This window comes from Aythya fuligula, chromosome 8 (genome assembly GCF_009819795.1).
Source record: "Aythya fuligula isolate bAytFul2 chromosome 8, bAytFul2.pri, whole genome shotgun sequence".
Lineage (NCBI taxonomy): Eukaryota > Metazoa > Chordata > Aves > Anseriformes > Anatidae > Aythya > Aythya fuligula.
Window position 1 is genome coordinate 10,212,470 of NC_045566.1, and position 17,250 is coordinate 10,229,719.

The window sequence follows — 17,250 nt, forward strand, 5'->3', positions numbered from 1 at the left end:
CCCCCTCCGTGCCTCAGTTTCCCCACTGTTGAGCACGGGAGGGATGGAGACAGGGGATGTGCCGGGGGGGCTGTTGCTGCCACCGCACAGGCAGGGTTGTTTTTTTTTTTTTGGGGGGGGTCCTTGCTGTGCCAAGCCCCCGGGATGTCCCACGGCCATGGTCCCACGTGCTCTGCCCCCTCAAAGGGCACCCACACTGCCACCGGGCACATCCAGCTGGGAAACCTAATTCCTCGCCCCGTTCCCATGCAAAACGGGGCCACCCCTTCCTGCCAACCCCCCCCCCAAAAAAAAAATCCCGTCCTTGTCCCCATCCCGGGCACCGTCCGCGCCGTCACCCAGCACTTTAACTCCAGCGGTGTTCGCCGTGCCCACCGCCCTGGCCCCCCCCGGACACTGCCGCTGAGCTGGGGTGGCCCCGGGGTCCCCGTCCCCGTGCCAGGCGTGGGCACGGCGGGCAGCCCAGCCCCCTCCCCATTCCCCTTATCCCCCCCCCCAATGCCATCTAAGTTATTTATATCAAAGAGAGCAAAGGTTTATTTTTGTAGTTTGTACAGGCGGTAGTGGGGAACTGAAGGTTTATTTTTAAAGAGTAAATATATATATTATATATAAATTACCCGCCGGGTCTGACCCTCTCTCCTGGGGGGGGGGCGCAGCTGGAGGGGAGGGGATTGGGGCAAAGGGGTGGGGGGTGCAACAGCATTTGGGGGGGGGGAATTTTGCAGCCCAGGGGATTCCTGGCATCCTGAACACCACAAGGGGGGTTTGGTCCTGGTGCCATTGCTCGCCTGCTGCTGCAGCGCAGCCCCACTGCCGGGGGAGGGCAGCACGGCCCCGGGAAGGATGGGACCTGGCAGGGTGGCTGGGATAATAAAGGGTCACCCTGCAGCCCTTGGGGTCACCACACACCCTGTGTGGGTGCTCCAGCATCCGTACGCCCACCCCATAACCCAGCTTCAGCCCCACAGAGCCCACATTGCTTTTTGAAGCTGCACCACGGCCCCCACCTTGGGGTGACCCTATATCCGCCCCGATCCCAAAGCTGTGAAGTGGGGAAAAAAGCCCTTTATTGCCGCTCCAGCAGCGCCCAGCCCCGCACCCCACAGCCTGCCCCATCGCAGAGCACCCAGCTGGGGGGGGCACAGCCTCTCCCCGAGCCCCCCGGTGGGGCTGGGGGGGGCACAGCCCCTACTTGGCGTGCGGGTCCAGGTGCCGGTGGTGGTCGCGGGGCCGCGTGCCGCGCCGGGGCCGGCAGAGCTGGGGGGGCACCCCGCTGCCACGCCGCAGTGCGTGGGACCTCCAGGCTGCTGCGATGCTCTCCACCTGGGATGGGGACATGAGTGTGGCCCCAACTTCCCCCCAAATCCCAAATCCAGCCCCCCAAAATCCAAGCAGCTCACCGGGATGAGCAGGTCCCGCTGGTTGTGGCTCTCCAGCGTCGCCAGCTCGCTGGGTGCCAGCAGGGGCAGGCGCAGCTCCCGCACAGGCAGGGCGGCCACCTCGGGCACCGGGCGCCCCAGGACGGCCTGTAGGACAGCCAGCAATGCATCGGGCACCGGGGGGGGTGTTTTGGGAACCCCCTCGGCCCCGCTGTGCTGCACTCACCGAGCTGACGTGCGCCCACTCCCGCACGGCTTGCACCAGGTCCAGCTCGTCCACGGCCAGCCGGTCGCTGCGCAGCACCCGCGCCAGCACCGTGTCAGACAGCTCGTGGAAGCCCCGCGTCCTCACCACCGCCTGCAAGAACACTTCTGGCACCAGCACCAAGATCATTCTGGCACCAGCACCCACCCCGTCCCCCTCCTTCACACCATCCCGCACCCCAGCACCCCAATCCCTTCCACCATCCCCTATTCGTCTCTCAGCATCCCCCCCCCAAACACCATTTGGTCGCTTTTTTCCCCCAGCCGCCCCATCCTCACGGCCCTGCTCCCCCGTGCCGTGTCCCCGTTTGCTCCCCATGCCCTGTGGTGCCCCCATTTCGGGTCCCCCCGTGGCCGTACCGCGGTGCAGCTCTCGATGAAGGCCAGGCAGTGCTGCTGGAGGTCCGCCTGCCCGTAGGTCACCGCAGCCTGTGGGACAACACGGGCACCTGCAAGGGGGCCCAGGGCAGGAAGGAGACACCCCCCCCCCAAAAAAAAACACCCTACAGAGAGTCCTCGTATGCCACCAGCCCTGAGGTGTTCTCAGGCACACAGGTAAGGGAAGCAACCCCATGCATGGGTGCCACCACGTGGGGATGTGGATATGGGGCTGCCTGTCCCCAGCTTTCCCCACTGGGGCACAGGGTTGGTACAGAGCACCCCAATGTGCACCAACGCCCTGGTGCCACCCCAGAGCCTTCCCCATATCTCTATTCCCCACCGCAGCAGGAATTTGGGGTGCTCGTCTCCTCGTCCAGGAACAATGCTCGTCCCTGGGCTGGCTCTGCCCGCTGCTGTGCCCTTCTCGGGGCACCAGGACACGTCCTTGCTCCCCCCCCGTGGTGTCTGCCCACATGTGGGGGGTATTTGGGGTGCTGTGCAGCATCGCCAGCCCCGCTGCTGCAGTTGGGACCAGCGCTGACGCAAGCTGGGGGTGGGCAGAGCGTGTTGTTTTCTTCAGGTTTGTTTTGTTCTGGGGTTTTGGGGTTTTCTGTTTGTTTCCTCCGAGCCCGTTTTAGCTCTGTTTACGCCACGGTGGTCAGGTACCACGTGCGCCGAGAGCTTCTGCACGCCAGGGCCAGCGTCTCGCCCCAGGGGCATCGCTTCGGGCCTCGGGAGGTGGCAGGGATCTGCAGGATCACGAGCGTGGGGCCGGTCCTGGGAGCATTTCTCCATATCTCAGCAGGGTTTTGGGAACTGGCCCCGAAAACCTTGCGGATTTCCAAAAACCCAGTGCCTCCCAGTTTCAACGGTGGCAATATCCCTGCACTGGGGAGCTCTGGCTGGCCCTGTGTCGGGGATGATGTCCTGGGGACAATGCCCTGCCTTGCTCTGATGGCCTTGGTGGCCCTTGCAGCCCCAAAGGGACATCCCCAGGGGACAGGAGGGCTGCTGGGCTGGCAGGGGAGGGAAACCCAGCCCCAGCATGCAGCAAAGGGCAGAGGGGCCAGGCCAGCTCATGCCCCAAAATAGACAAGGTTATTTTTACCCTCCGTGACGCTGCTTGGGAAGCTGTCACTGGGTTTTCCCCAGACTGGTGTCCCCCCCCCCGCCCCCAAATGTGCCCCGTTGCCCACAGGAGGGACCCAGGCACCGTCCTCCCCCTACACCAGGTGCCCCAGACCGCTCACCTGCAGCGCCTCGCAGACCTGCTCCACGCTCAGCGTGTCCTTGATGAACTCCACGCAGAGCTGGAAGCAGAAAGGAGAGGGTGGGAGGGCGCAGCGGGGACCCAGCACCCCCCTCCGTGATGCTCAGCACCCCCTGAGCCCCCAGGACATGGGACAAAGGGACAAAGGGACATGGGACAAGGGATATGGGGCGGAGGTGCCTCCAGCCCTGCAGCGTTTCGTAAGGCAGGGCTGGGCTGGGGGATGAGGGCTTGCAGCACGGCGTGCAGGCAGTGATTCAGCTGGGGAGCGAGCCTGGGGTGACCAAACGCCACCAAGCTCACAGCCCGGGGCAGGTCACTTAGCCATGGTCACAGCCCTGGTGACAGCAGCAGCTGCCGGGTGACCCCAGCTCTGCCCGCGCCTGCTCGGAGAGGACAAAAAAATGGGCTGCAGCCCCAAAAGCAGGTGGGATGCAGCCAGACGGGCTCCCCGCTGCCCACCCCAGCTGCCTCCCACACAAAGGGGACCCGAGCCGTGGTGTTGGGGGGAGGAACGCGGGGGCTGAGCCAGGGTCAGGGTCCCTGGGAAACCCGAAATGACGTGATGTGCGGGGAGGAGCCGCCAGCTGGAGCAGAAGGGCCCTGAGTCACCGGCGGGGACAGGGAGATGAAGTCACCCTGCAGCTGGGGACAGAACCATGGGCTTCCCCGGCTGCCACTTGGTCACTTGACCCCCCCCCCCAAGTCATTACAGCTCCCCCCAAGGGACACGGGGCAGCTCGGTTCGTGGCACGGTGCGGTGTGGAGGGAGGGGAAGTGCTGGGTCACACCACGTGCCCGGCCGTAACTCGGGAATGGGTCTGGTGACGTGTCCCCACGGGGACGCTTCAGCTCCCTCCTCTTCCTCACCCTGGCCCACTGTCTGTCTGTCCGTCTGTCTGTCCGTCCTGGTGGCGTGTTCCCACCTCTCCCTTTCGCTCCCTGCTCCCCAGACCGGGGATTTCCCGACAGCAGCCTCCTGACATGGCCGGAGGCACCGTGGGGGATGGCGTTGGGGCTTTCCTGCTGCCCTTTGTGCAGGGGACATGCCGCAGGGATTCCCCAGCTCCGGGGGTGGGGGGCTCCCACCTGAACCCCCATGGGGGCTGCTGCTGAACCCGGTGGGGACCAATTCCCCTAGGGACACCTCTGGGGTCAGGGAACAGGGCTGAGCCTGTGCACATGGGTGGTGCCATCCTCAGGGCCACCTTGGGTCATCCTTAGGGTCATCCTTGGGTGCCCCCCAGCATAGGGGCACGGGGGGGACACGCCACCCCGGGTGCAGCAGGGCCATACCTTGCACAGGTCCTGCAGGCCGTACTCCACCGATGAGGTCAGCACCTCCAGAGCCTACAGAAACAGAAAATCCCGAGCTGGAAGGCACCCACGAGGCCCATCGAGCCCAAACCCTGTCCCTTTCTCCATGCAGCACCACCCCAAAAAAAAAAAATCAACCCACCCCAAATCCTTCCGCCCCCTTCCCCACTCACAATGTGGCTGTTGAGGCTGACGCTGTTGGTGTAGAGGAACTCGATGACGGCCAGGAAGACGTCGGGCTGCACGTTGCCCAGCACGAAGGGGCCCGGGGGGGGGACGCTGCCGGGGGGGTCCTCACCACAGCCCCCCAGCATCCCCCGAAAAGCCTGGCAGCGGCACGCCAGCACGCAGCGGTGCGCGAACACCCGCTGCTGCTCCCGGCCCACCACGAAGGTCACGTCGCTGCCGAGGAGAGGGGACCAAAGTGGGACCCCCAGGGGCTGGGACAGGGCTCAGGGTGGCCCCCCCAGCCCCATCACAGCCCCCTGGTCCAAGGGAAAGGGTGAGGGTGATGAGCAGGAGCCCCCATCCCAGCGGGGTGATGATTTAGGAGGGGTGCACTAAGGCACGGCCCAGCGCTTGTGGGGACCAGAAGGGTGTGTGGGGTGAAAGCAGGGATCTCTGCAATGTTAACAGCAAAGTTATACATACATAACTGAATAAATGGCTCCGTGGCCGTGGTCAGTGGGGCAAGAAAAGGGGAATGAGGTTGAGGCTGAAGGCTGTAGGATGCGGGGTGCGGAACATGAGGCGCAGGGGGCAGGATGGAGGCTGCGGGGTGCACATCGTGGGCTGTGGGATGGAGCTCGCAGGGCAAAAGATGTGGGAGAAGGGCTGCCAGATCGCAGATTTAGGCCCCTGGAGCCCAAAGAGAGGGGCTGAGGGCCACGAGGAGCTCGGCCTGGCGGGCAGGGAGGGTGTGGGGAGGCGGCGGCCCCTCACCTGAACTGGGGGTTGTTGACCAGGGTGCGCAGGGCGGCGGTGAAGGCGGCCGCCTCGCCCTGCAGCCGCGCCGAGCAGGAGCGGGCCATGGGGGCAGGCGGAGGAGGAAGGCGGCGAGGGAGGGAAGGAGGGAAGGAGGGAGGGACGGAGGGACGGAGGGAGGCTGGCCGGCACGGGGAGGAGGCCGCCACAGCACAGCCCATCGCCAGGGAAAGCTGGCAGGAGGGAGCGTGGTTTAGGGGGAACACGGGATGAGCAAAGGGGGAACAAGAGGTGGTGAGAGGGGGAGGCCACCCTCAGCCCTGCGTCCTTTGGGTTTTAGGATAGCAGCGGGGTGAAAGCACTCCCTGCCTTGCCCAAACCCAGAAGTGACGTGAGGGGGGTGCTCATTCCCCTTCCTGCTAAGTCCCGGGGGTGAGGGACGCGGTGGGGTGCCCCCGAAGGGGCCCAGCTTTCCTCGCCAGCACCCAAGGGAGCGGGGTCCAGCTGCCAGCGTGCTTGGCAGCGCGAGCCGGCAGCAGGCTATAAATACCTCAGCGGCAGATAGGAACACAAAGGCCGGCCCCACTTTCCCCAAATAGATCGCAGCACGGCCAGACAAAGGCGCATTGATGGGGCGGCCGGGATGTACCAGCTGGGCTGGGCTCCGGTGGCGAGGAGAAAACCCTGCTCGGGGTGGGGGTCCTGGCCAGACCTGCCCCGATTTGGGGCATCACAGCAGCAGGGACCCCCGGCACATTGTGGGGCTCAGCTCCCCAGCACCAGGCTGTGCTCTGTGGGTGCTCACCATCCCATAGGGAAAGGCATCGCAGGGGGATAGGTACCCAAAGGATGTGATTTTTTTTTTTTTTTTTTTTTTTGGGGGGTGCAAGCTTTTCCTTCACTTTTGACACCCACAAAGCGTTTTTGGGGCTGCCAGGAGATGCTGAGGACATAGAGGACATGCCCAGAGCTGCTGTCCCCAAGCTGGCTGCGGCCCAGGCTGCAGCTGGCACGGCTCTCAGGGAACTGGGGGCAAAAGAGGACAACGGGGCTGTGCAGGGACCAGGAAGCAAGGAGTTACGCAGCCGTGGATGGGGAGGTGCAGTGTCACGTAGCAACACTTCACGCTCCAGGAGCTCCCCGAGCTTGGACCCAGGGGACCGAGGGGAAGAGGTCGGTGCTGGGCAGCCACGGGCACGGTGGCTGGAGCTGGGTCACGCAGGGAGCGGGGCTGGGGGCACGGGTGGGATGGGGTGCAGGGATATGGCACGTGTGTAGGTGCAACGGGTCAGCCCCAGCTGGATTGGGGTCCCACAGCAGTGCTCAGAGCCACCTCTCCCCTCCAGCCTGCCCATATGGCCGAGCAGCCAGCCCCAGAGCTGGCCCCGTCCACCCAGGTGATGGCCGTGGATGGCACCGAAGCCCCTCAGCCCCGGACCACCCGCCGAGGCTCCAATCCCACAGCCCCAGCACGGAGCACGGAGGAGGGCAGAGCACCACAGCTGCTGTCCCGCCGCAGCTCCGTCCTCAGCACCCTCCCAGCACCCCTGGCCAGCCGCCGCAGCTCGCTGGGGGCAGCCCCGGGGGGCAAGCGCCCCTCCATCGGCCCCTGGATGCTCCACAGCCGCGTGAGCTTCTCGGGGCTCCCCCTTTTCCAGCCCATCCCCGAGATCCGCCTGGAAAACACCTACAGGATGGGGCCGGACGAAGGCTGCGGGTTCAACGTGGGGCGGGTGCAGCGGGTGCTGGAGAGGGTCCTGGCGGGGGCCCTGGGGGGCACGTCCTACAGCCCCCAGGGCGGCGCCCCGCTGGTGCACAGCCTGGCCGAGCTGCTGCGGGGCTGGGTGAAGGAGGTGGTGCCGCCCCGCTACAAACTGGTGTGCCACGTGCTGCTGGGCCAGCACGGCCAGCAGAGCCTGCTGGTGGCCAGCCGGGCGCTCTGGGACCCCCAAAGTGACAGCTTCGCCTCGGCCACCTTCTCCAATGCTTCCCTCTTTGCTGTGGCCACAGTGCACGGGGTCTATTTTGAGTAGGGGCTGCCTCCCTTCAGACAGTCTGGCAGGGGGAGAGCAGGTGGAAATAAAAGGATTTGCACCAGCCCTGGGTGGATGAGCTGTGGTGCACGTGGGGAGCCAAGGGGATGGCCAACGGTGCCCCTGGTTGATGCACATACTTTAGTGGCTTGCAAGAAGTCCCAAGCTGCAGGAAATCCAACCCAAAAAGCTGCATTTCCCCCAAGGCCAGGAGCAGGCAGCAGTCGAGGGCCATACCCTGGAGGACACGGAGCAGTCCAGCCCCTTTCCCACAGCCCAGGCTGCTCCCAGGCAGGGCAGGAGGTGAGGGATCTTGTTCCAAGCGAGCCTGCAGAGCAGGATGAAGCCCATTAAGTCCCTCCTCGTGGCTGGCTCCGTGCCCAGCTCACATCCCGTGACACCAGGCAGTGCAGGGCACCCCACAGCCCTGTCCCTGGGGCAGGAGCCACAGCCCCCAGTTCCCCCAGCACAAGCCTTGGAGCAGGTGGGGCTGACAGCAGGGGATGGGGTTGGTACGAGAGAGGAGAGGCTGAGGCAGCTCCAGGGCTCTGCAGCTATCAGCAGGATGCAAATCCTGCTCCTCCTGCCAGCCCCAGGGGCACAAGAGGTAAACCCATCCTGGCTCTGGTCCTCAGGGTCTTAGGGTCTGCATAAGGCACTCAGGTCCCCCACCAGCCCCCCCTCTCCTTATCTCCTGACCCCAAACATCACCAAGAGCAGCCCCAGAGCAGGGGTGAAGATGGGGATTGCCCTGCCCCACTTTGTGACCCCAGCCCCAGCTCCAAGCACAGCAGAGACAGCTTGCCCTTACACAAATAAAGTTTTATTGAGGTAAGTCAGGGACAGGGGAGCTGCACATGGACAGACCGAGAGAAAATAAATAATTCCATATAAATAAGATGCATAAATAGTCCCAACCTGGCAGAGACTGCCGCGAAACAAGAAACCTGCCCTAGGTCACAGCCACACAGGGGCTTTTCCAGGCAAAAGCCCACGGATCCCTTTCCCCTGCCCTCTACCAAACCTCAAGTTGTACCAGACAAGTCCCAATTCGGGAGCAGCTGGGGTCCAGCTCAGCCCCCCCTTAGTGTAGCAGACATGGAGAGGCACAAGCCACCCCACACAGCGCCCCACACCCCTGTCCGTCCCCTGGGGGGGGGTCTTCTCCACCCCACAGCACCAAGCCTCGAGCTCACGGCCATGCAGAGGGGGGAAAAGGCAGCGATTGCCCACAGCCAGGGAGCAGCACGGGTGTGCAGACCTGCTGCCGTGATCACAGCCACGTGTGTTCAGCGGGTGGCCGCTGAGGTCCGGAGTCCAGCTGAGCACCACAACGCGCCCCCCGTCCCACGGGAAGGCAGGAGGAGACCTCTACGTCCAGAGAAGGTCTCTCCAAAGCACCGCGCTAGGCATCGGCCCGCTCCTGGAGGAGCTTGAGGATGTATCGGAGGCGCTGCTGGAGCTCCGGCGAGCAGCCCAGCTCCTGGATGCTGCCCAGCTTGTAGGTGTAGGAGTTGCGCTCCCGGTTGATGTAGGTGACAAGGCAGGAGTGGTCAGGCTTGCTGATGATCACCTTGGTGTGGTCATTGTAGAAGTTCACCTAGGAGACAGGTGGGGCTTGGCTTGGCCTCCCGCAGCGCAGCAGCAGCGGGGATGGAGCCAGGCTTCCTGCCTCAACCCGTTCCTCCTCCCCAACCTGCCTGGGAACAGCCCCACGGCAGGAACACACCGATCCGAGGTGCCTGCCACCAGCAGCTGGGGCACCAGAGCAGCTCCCTGCACCCACAGCTGGCCTTTGCATTTGGGTCGTGGCCCGGGTTAGTCCTTGCCCGCCACGAGTCCCACGGTGGCTTCCCCAAAGTGGCACCCCCACAGCACCCTATACATACCTGCAGGGTGCCGCTGCTGAAGAGCATCAGCAAGGCCTGGTCCGTCTTCACCCACTGCAGGAGGAGCAGGGCTGGCTGCCCAAGGTCATCTATGCTCGGCAAGTCACCTCCCTTGGGGAGAAAGAACCGCGTAAGCCCCCAGTCCCATACCCGTGGGTATTGCCCTGCCAGCAGGACACAGCCCCAGGGGCTCCACCCAGCCACAGCCTGCGACCAGGGAGTGCCACCCAGGTGACACGGCCAAACCACAGCCCAAATGTTGTCCCAGCACCTACCTTCATCAGGTGCTGCTCCATGTAGGACGCGAAGTAGCGCAGCACGCTCATCTGCCCCTGCAGCTGCTCGGGGACGGCGGACACGGGGAAGGCGAAGTGCTTGCTGTTGGTCTGGTTGTAATGCACCGTCCTGGCGGGGGGGCACAGTGTTAGCCACCCCCTGCACGGCCTCCCCTCGCCCCTTTTCCCACCCCAAGGACTGCAGCCCCTTCCCCGGCGCTCACTTGTGGTTGGGGGAGAGCGCCATGTGCGTGCCGTTGTTGAAGAGCACCCCGATGCTGCGGTTGGAGAGCTGGTAGCCAAAGCCGTACTTGTTGGAGTAGTCCACCCACTTGCTCACCCAGACAAACTGCTCGTGCCGGGCCAGGGAAGCCGGGTTTCTGTTCGCTGGTGGGGAAGGGAAAGGGGTGAGCAGAGCAGGCACCCCCCGCTCAGCTCCCCGCTGCGGGGTCGGGCGGTATTTGGGGTTCCATTTGGGGTCCCCAAAGCGGCACCCGTGCCTCTACGCCCTCTCCCGGCTGGTTTACCTGGGGGCATGCAGGAGAGGCAGGTCCGCAGGAGCCGGACGGCCGACTCGATGATGGCAGAGGCGGTGATGCAGTCTTCAAAGGCTGCGGAGGGAAGATGACAGGCCCTGAGTCAGCCGGCCCCGCTATCAGCCGGGGCAGGGCAGGAAGCTCGGGGCAGGTGGGGTGGCCAGGACAGGCGTTGCTCACCTTCACAGCTGCTGGCCATCGTCCCCCGGATGGACGGGGACACGGATTTGTGAGAGGTCTCCTCCACCAGCGTCTCCACGGGGCTGGAGCCGGTGCTGCGGCAGGACCCGGGGGTGGCCTGGGGGGGACACGATGTCAGCACCGTCCCGCGTGCTGTCCCCAGGAGGGGTGCGCACGGACTCGGGGCTGCTCTCACCTCGTTCCCTTCCACCGTCTTGTAGCTTATCTGCCGGCAGATCGAGGTCTTCATCAGCCCGGTTACCAGCTTGGAGATGTCATCCTTGTCCTCTGAAGGGCCCTTTTTGGCTGGGGAGGCAGGGAGCCGTGAGCACAGGGGACGGGGACACAGGGGCCACCCCCCCTCAGCAAGCTCAGCTCAGGGTGGCAAGCGGCTGCCTCCCGCTTTCACTTCCCAGTTCTCAGGCAGCAGCAGAGGGTTTCCAGGAGGAACTGTCCCCATGGGTTACGGGGCAGCATCCGCTCCCCAGGCGCACGCCCATGCCTGCCACCAGCAGCGGAAGGGCAGGGACAAGGGGACAAGGCAGCAAGCGCTGTCCCCAAGCAGGGGACCCCCCAGCAGTGCTCTCCAGAACCCACTTCTCCCCAGAGAAAGGATCACCGGGAGGTTCCCGTGCAAGCACATGGACTCACCCTTGGGTTTCTTCTTCCCAAAGAGCGTCTTGGTGACTTTAGCAAAGAGACTTTTTGCTGGGTTGGGGGGGCTGAGCTCCGGAGCCATCACGCAGCTGCTGGGAGGGAGCTTCTCCGGCGTGTAGCCCTGCGCAGGGGTGAAGGCAGAGGTTTGGTTTCCACCGCCCACGTGCTTCATGCAGAGCTGCCCCGGGCTGACCGCAGTCACTCGCAGCCCTCCTGACAGCCAGCTTGCGTTTCCGTCAGCCCTTGGCTCCGGGCCTGGCATTTGGGTATTTGGGGATCAGCGGCACGGGAAGCAGCCCCTGCTGTGGGGTCAGGGCAGCAGGGAGCACACCAGATCCCTCGGTCCCTCCACAGGCAAGGACAGCACCCTGCGTGACCCCAAAAGCCTCATCCCACCCTGCTGAGGGTGAAGGCAGGACTCCAGCCCGCTCACCTTGAAGAACTCATGGTCCAAGATCTCCTCGAGCGTGAGGCGGTCCTGGGGGTTGCGCCTGAGGATGCCGGCGATGAGGTGCTTGGCAGGCAGGGAGAGGAAGGCGGGCAGGGTGTACTCCACCTGCTTGATGCACCTGTAGGTCTCCTTGAGGTCCGAGGTCTCGAAGGGAGGGTTCCCACACAGCAGGGTGTACCTGGGAGGCGAGGCACGTGCCACGGTCACATCCCCGCCGGGTCTGTGACTCAGCAGCACTTGGAGCGAGGAAGCTGGTGGCGTTGGGCCGGCCACACCTGGCCGGGAGCACCGCTTCCAGCCCGCCAGGCTGCGCACACATCCGGCCACGCTTCCTCCTCGCGACTGCCGACAGCAGCAGGCAAAGAGCCCCGGGGACCGGGACGGGGCTGGCAGGAGGCAGCGGCCCCACGGCCCTGCCCCACGGCCCTGCCCCACAGCAGAAAACCACAGCAGGAAGCTTGCGGCAGCGACCGGCAAGGGCTCGAGTCACCGAGGCAGCGCAGCGATCGCTCCCCGTGCAAACAAGCCGCCAGCCACTGATATTTTCCATTGTTTATCTCGCTGGTGGGGTGGCTGAGCTTTGAAGCAGAGCTCGGTGTGACACCAGGGCCTGCTGCTCGCAGCACCCCGGGGTGCCCGGGGGCACCTCTGAGCAGGATTCATCCACTCACAGCCCCTCTCCCCTACCCTTCAGCATACCAGGGACACAAAGCACAACAGGACGCCCCCACGGGGCTCCCCACAGCCCTCACCCCACCCCGTGCACTTACATGACACAGCCCAGTGACCACACGTCTGACTCCGGGCCATGGCCCTGCCGCAGCAGCACTTCGGGGGCCAGGTAGTTGGGGGTCCCACAAATCGTCCTGCGGGGCAGACGGCCAGCTCAGAGCCTGCTTTGCATCCCCCACCTCTCCCCGCCCATAATTCACCCTGCAGCTGATTCCCCTCCCCTAATTTGAGCCCCACAGGCTCCCTCCATCCACAAGGAGCCCCCCCCCAACTCCTGGGGGGCAGCAGCAGCTGCTCGTGGCGAGCCGTCGGGAAGAGCTCGTCCTAGACACAGCCGGGAACGGAGCCTTTGTGTCCCAGCGAGCCGTCGGGAAGAGCTCGTCCTAGACACAGCCGGGAACGGAGCCTTTGTGTCCCAGCCTGCGCACCCGGCCGGGCACAATAGCCATAGCGAGCGCATTGTTCTCCCCGAGGGCTGCGGGCACGCTCCTGGGGGAGCCACAAAGCCCCCAGCCCCCTCTCCTCGCCTGCAGCTGGGGCAGGAGTTGCTACAAGAAGAGAAAGGGAAGCTCAGACTCACTTTTTCTTCTGCTCAGAGGCGTCCTGGCAAGCAGCTAGACCGAAGTCCCCCACTTTCAGCTCCATGTTTTCGTTGATGAAGAAGTTGCCTGCAAGACGATGGTGACACGTCACCGCCTGTCCCTTCGGCTCGCCGCTCCCCGCGTGGCTCCGTCCCCAAACGTGACACTCACCCAGCTTGAGGTCCCGGTGCAGGATGCCCTTGAGGTGAAGGTATTTCAAGCCGGAGATGATTTGTTTGAGGTAATAGCGCACTTCAGGCTCCAGCAGGGTATGGCGGGCCTTCCAGATGTGGGCCAGCGACTGCAGAGGGAGAGAAGGCAGCTCGGTGACGGCGGGCAGGGAGGGCAGGCAGCCGTGCTGACTAGGCAAGGGGCAGGCAGGGTCAGAGCCCGTTCTTCCAGGAGTTGCACAAACAATTGGCCTGCCGTGGCTGGAAGCTCAGCAGGCTCCCTGCTCGGCACAACCAGGGAACCACTGGGCTTTTGGTGGTGGCAACAGGGGCTACGGGCTGCCAGCACGGGCAGGCTGCTTATAGAGGACTTGAAACCCACGGTGTCCCCAGTGCTGGGCAAAACCAGCACCTCAAACAAAGCGTCCACTGCTCCGCTCGGGGACACGGAGCCCTCACCTTCCTGCTGCAGTGCTCCAGGAAGATGTAGATGCTCTCCGCGTCCTCAAAGTGGTGGGAGAACTTGACGATGTGCTTGTGGTGCAAGTCGCGGTGCAGCTCGATCTCGTTGGTGATCTGAAAGGACGCCGAGGCCACGGGTGAGCACAAGGTGCCTGCTGGAACCCCAGCACCCCCCCGACTCCCCCAGCACCTACCTTCTCCCGCTGGTGGGGTTTAGCCACCCGGCTGTGAGGAATGACCTTCACGGCGTAGGTTTTGTTGCTGGAGAGGTCTGTCATCTCGTAGCATCGTGCGAAGCCGCCCTGCGAGGGGGAGAAGAGGTGGTTGGGGAGGCTGACAGGCAGCTCTCCGCCCCTGCCAGCTCCTCGCCGCGCAGCCCGGGGAGCGTCACACGCTGCCGGCTGCTGCGTCGCCCACTGAGATCTGAACCACGATGCTCTCAAGCCGGGATTTTCTTCACCCTGTTCTCATAAAGCCTCCCGGGCGTTTTTCCCTCCCACCACTACCGGACTCCTCCGGCAGCTTTCCAGATGCCAGCTCGCCCGGAAAGCCCTGCGCAAAGCAGGGGGGACCGGAGGCCACCACCGAAAGGCAGCGCTGGATGGAGACAGGTTTTTCCTGCCGTGATGTCAGCCTCCAATCTGCACACTCAGCTGCCGAGCCCGCCCGGGCCGGGCTGGGAACAAGCAGCCTCCTCCTACACAGCGCTCGCAGCGGGAGGAAAAGTTGCGTGTGCCGCAGCCCCAGCGGCCGGGCCGGCACCCCTGGGAACCGGGGCAGCCTCCGGCCCACGCACACCCCGCGGGGCGCCCCGAAACCGATCGCGCCTCCGATAAGGCGGCGGGGCCGGGAGCCAGCCCGGCTGATTCACGGCTCCCGGCCCCGAGGAGGAGGCACGGAGGGACGGGGGGGGAGGCAGCAGCAAGGCCCCCAGCCCCCTCCCAGCTCCCACCTCACCCCACAGAAGCAGGGCGCTCCCCGTTCACCCCGCTGCCACCCCCCCGTTATCCCCCGGTACCTTCCCGAGCAGGCGGCCCTTGCAGTAGGAGCGACCGGAGAGCGGGTCGGTGATGAGCCGGCTGCTCTCGGCTGCCCGGTTGGGCGGCGGTGGCGGCGGGGAGGGCGCGGGCTGGGCGGGCAGGCAGGCGGCGGTGGCGGCGGGGAACGGGGGAAAAAGGCCGGCGTGCTCCATGGCCATGGCGGCTGTCCCGGTTCCTGTCCCGGTTCCCGGTCCGATCCCGGTTCCCGGTGCTGCTGCCGCGGCTCCTCCGCCACCGGCGGCCCCGCGCACGTGGCCCCGCCGCCGCCCCCCACGCTTGGCGCTGGCGCGCCGGGGATCCCGCCGGTTTTATCAATGGGCGCGGTGACGTCACCCGCGGGGCCACGCCCCCTCGCCGGGCGGCCCCGCCGCGCTCTTAAAGGGGCAGAAGCGCGGATAAAGGGGGTGGGGATGGGAGGGGGGTAAAAGGGGGTAAAAGGGGGTAAAAGGGGGCCGTGTGAGGGCAGCCGGCCGCTGCCACCTCTCTGCAGTGGTTTGGGGGAAGGAGACAGCCCTGCCCCTACGCGGGGGGGCGGTAAATGCACACCCACCACATATATGGCCCCCCCCAGGCACTGAGACCCCCATGCACAGGCTCCCCTCTAGGCACAACCCCCCCCCCCAAGCATAGGGATCCCCCCCCCAGACGCTCAGAGACCCCCAGGGGCACGCAGAGACCCCTCCTCAAGTCCCTTCTGTCTCTCCCAAGACCCGCAGACCCCCCCCTCCATGCACATCCAGGGGGGATTTTGAAGCCCACCCGTATGCTGCAGACCCTGTCCCCCATGCACCCGCCCTGGAGGCAGCCAGGCGCCCCCACAAAGCCCCCAGTGGGGTCCCAGCCCACCCCAGGTGGGGCGCTGGGGACATGGGGGGTGACAGGAGATGCAGGTGGGCTGCCCGGCCACGCTGTCCCCTGGGTCCCTGCCCTTGTGCCACGCTTTGCTGGGTCGGGCCGTGCTGGCCCCAATGTGCAGGGGTGTCCGCAGGGTACAGCGGTGTCTGTAGGGTGCTGTGCCACCGCGGTGCTGCTCTCTAATGGCCGTGGGGGAGAAACGTCTCAGTGTCACCCAAAATAGGCCATGGATGGATGTAGGCCAGCAGGACAGGCCAGAAAACCACGGCACCCTGCTCTCCGGGATCAGCAGCGTTGCAAAAGCCCCCCGAAAGCAGATCCTGGTGCCCTTCAGGATAGCAGGACCGTGTGCAAGTCCCTCGCTCTGTGCCAATTTCCCCTCTGCTCCCCCAGGGCAAGCTCGGGGCTCTGCTCACCGATGCCTGATGTGCTCCTGAACACCCCGAGGGTTTTGCATGAGCACCCCTGGCCAACCGGCCCCGCATTTCGCAGCACATCCCCCGGGATGGGAACTGAACAGACCTGCCCGGAGGGAGAGATGAAAGGATCCGGCTCTGTTTACTTTCCTCTTGGCTTTCAACCTTCGGCGGAGGAAGTGTGTGCAAACGCTCTGCCCGGCAGCACGCCCGGGTTCCCCCTTCGGGGAAAGCTGCCCCGGTTTCCACCGGGGCCCCAGGGCTCCCCTGGGCAGGGGTGGCGTCACGGTGCACCTCTGCCTTTCCGACGGAGGCCCCGGCGCGGGGCTCCCCGGGCAGAGCTGAGTCAGCTGCTGGAGGCAGCGCGGGGGTGGAGGCACCCAAGGGTGCAGGGAGGCCCCAGGGAGGTGCTGGGGGCAGCAGGACAACCGGTGGGGGCTCATCCTGGGGCCTCCTGCCGGGAGCCAGCAGCTCTGCTGCTCTCCTGGCTCGGGTTGGGCTCTGGTGGGTGCCCACGTCCCCCCCTCCAGGGCTGGGGCACCTCACCGAGAGGGATGGGGCCCAGGAGCAGCTCCCCCCACCTGCTGCTCAGCCCTGCCATGATGCAGGAGAGCATCAGAGCATCGCAGAAAGGAGTTTGCCCACGCACCCTGCTCAGGCAGGGAGGAGGAGAGCGCGGTTTAATGTCAGCAGCACGCCGAGCCTGCAGAAGGGGAGGCTCTGGGGTGATCCCACTGCTGCCTGCACCTAGGGGGCTGGAGCTGCACGGAGAAGGGAGCAGCAAGGAGAAGGAGCTGCAAGGAGAACGGAGCCACCTCTGTGGGGAGGTGCCCAGCGGAACGAGGACAGGCGCCCGCTGCAAGTTGCATCGAGGAAAATTCCACCTAGATGTTAGGAAATGTTTTTTTTCCCCTCGAGCATGGTGAAACACCGCAGGAGCCCAGAGAGGCTGTGGGACCTGCGTCCTACATGAAACCCAGACCCAGCCTGATCCCCCCGTGACCCCCCTGGTGCTGCTCGGTGGCAGCAGGAGCACAGAAAGGGCACAGGAAGAGCACAGAAAGGGCCCTGGGAGGGGAGAGCTGCCCAGGAGGAGGTGACAGCCCTGAACCCATCAGGAGTGGGGTTTTCCCCCTCGCTCAGCACTCTCACCCTGCAAAAGGTGATGATGAGGAGGGGAGGGCGACGGAGCCGGGGGAGGAAGCGGCAGCACCGGCTGGGGAAGCGCTGAGGGGAAGCTGCAAATCCAGGCAGAGCCGCCTGGAGGGAGAGATAAAAGGATAAAAGGATCCCCTCGGGTTAAGGCAGCACTTGGGTTTGGGGGTGTGGGAGGCAGCCTGGGCTGGGCAGAAGAGCAGCCAGAGGATCCCAACCCCGCTGTGGTCACCGTGCTGAGCACTGCCCATGGCCAAGCCACCGCTCCCCCGCCCCGTGC

The 17,250-nt window shown here is 65.2% G+C and overlaps 3 protein-coding genes across 3 annotated transcripts; 1 reads left to right on the forward strand and 2 right to left on the reverse strand.

Moving 5' to 3' along the window:
- Positions 1-1,191: 1,191 nt before the first annotated feature.
- BTBD19 (BTB domain containing 19) lies at positions 1,192-6,165 on the reverse strand. Its single transcript, XM_032192376.1, is given in 10 exon segments — positions 1,192-1,326; positions 1,404-1,529; positions 1,609-1,740; positions 2,007-2,075; positions 3,278-3,337; positions 4,594-4,647; positions 4,788-5,016; positions 5,992-6,091; positions 6,094-6,150; positions 6,153-6,165. Coding segments are annotated over 10 exon segments (975 nt in total).
- Positions 6,166-6,893: 728 nt separating this feature from the next.
- On the forward strand, positions 6,894-7,571 carry TCTEX1D4 (Tctex1 domain containing 4). Its single transcript, XM_032191878.1, has one exon. The coding sequence runs from the start codon at positions 6,894-6,896 to the stop codon at positions 7,569-7,571; it is 678 nt and encodes a 225-aa protein (XP_032047769.1).
- Positions 7,572-8,372: 801 nt separating this feature from the next.
- PLK3 (polo like kinase 3) lies at positions 8,373-14,741 on the reverse strand. Its single transcript, XM_032192389.1, has 15 exons — positions 14,523-14,741; positions 13,699-13,806; positions 13,502-13,618; positions 13,044-13,173; positions 12,872-12,959; positions 12,330-12,425; positions 11,542-11,737; positions 11,103-11,229; positions 10,648-10,757; positions 10,452-10,569; positions 10,263-10,346; positions 9,960-10,122; positions 9,736-9,865; positions 9,461-9,571; positions 8,373-9,171 (listed from the first exon to the last, which is right to left on the reverse strand). Exons 1-15 carry the CDS (start codon positions 14,700-14,702, stop codon positions 8,977-8,979), a joined length of 1,953 nt encoding a protein of 650 aa, XP_032048280.1. The 5' UTR covers positions 14,703-14,741; the 3' UTR covers positions 8,373-8,976.
- Positions 14,742-17,250: the final 2,509 nt, after the last annotated feature.

Excerpts from the sequence above, each read along its gene's own strand:
- PLK3 (XM_032192389.1), bottom strand. The coding sequence starts at position 14,702 with ATGGCCATGGAGCACGCCGGCCTTTTTCCCCCGTTCCCCGCCGCCACC. Across the intron at positions 11,738-12,329 it reads TGGTCACTGGGCTGTGTCAT|GTACACCCTGCTGTGTGGGA; the intron begins GTAAGTGCACGG and ends CTCGCCTCCCAG. Across the intron at positions 9,572-9,735 it reads TGGAGCAGCACCTGATGAAG|GGAGGTGACTTGCCGAGCAT; the intron begins GTAGGTGCTGGG and ends TTTCTCCCCAAG.
- TCTEX1D4 (XM_032191878.1), top strand. The coding sequence starts at position 6,894 with ATGGCCGAGCAGCCAGCCCCAGAGCTGGCCCCGTCCACCCAGGTGATG.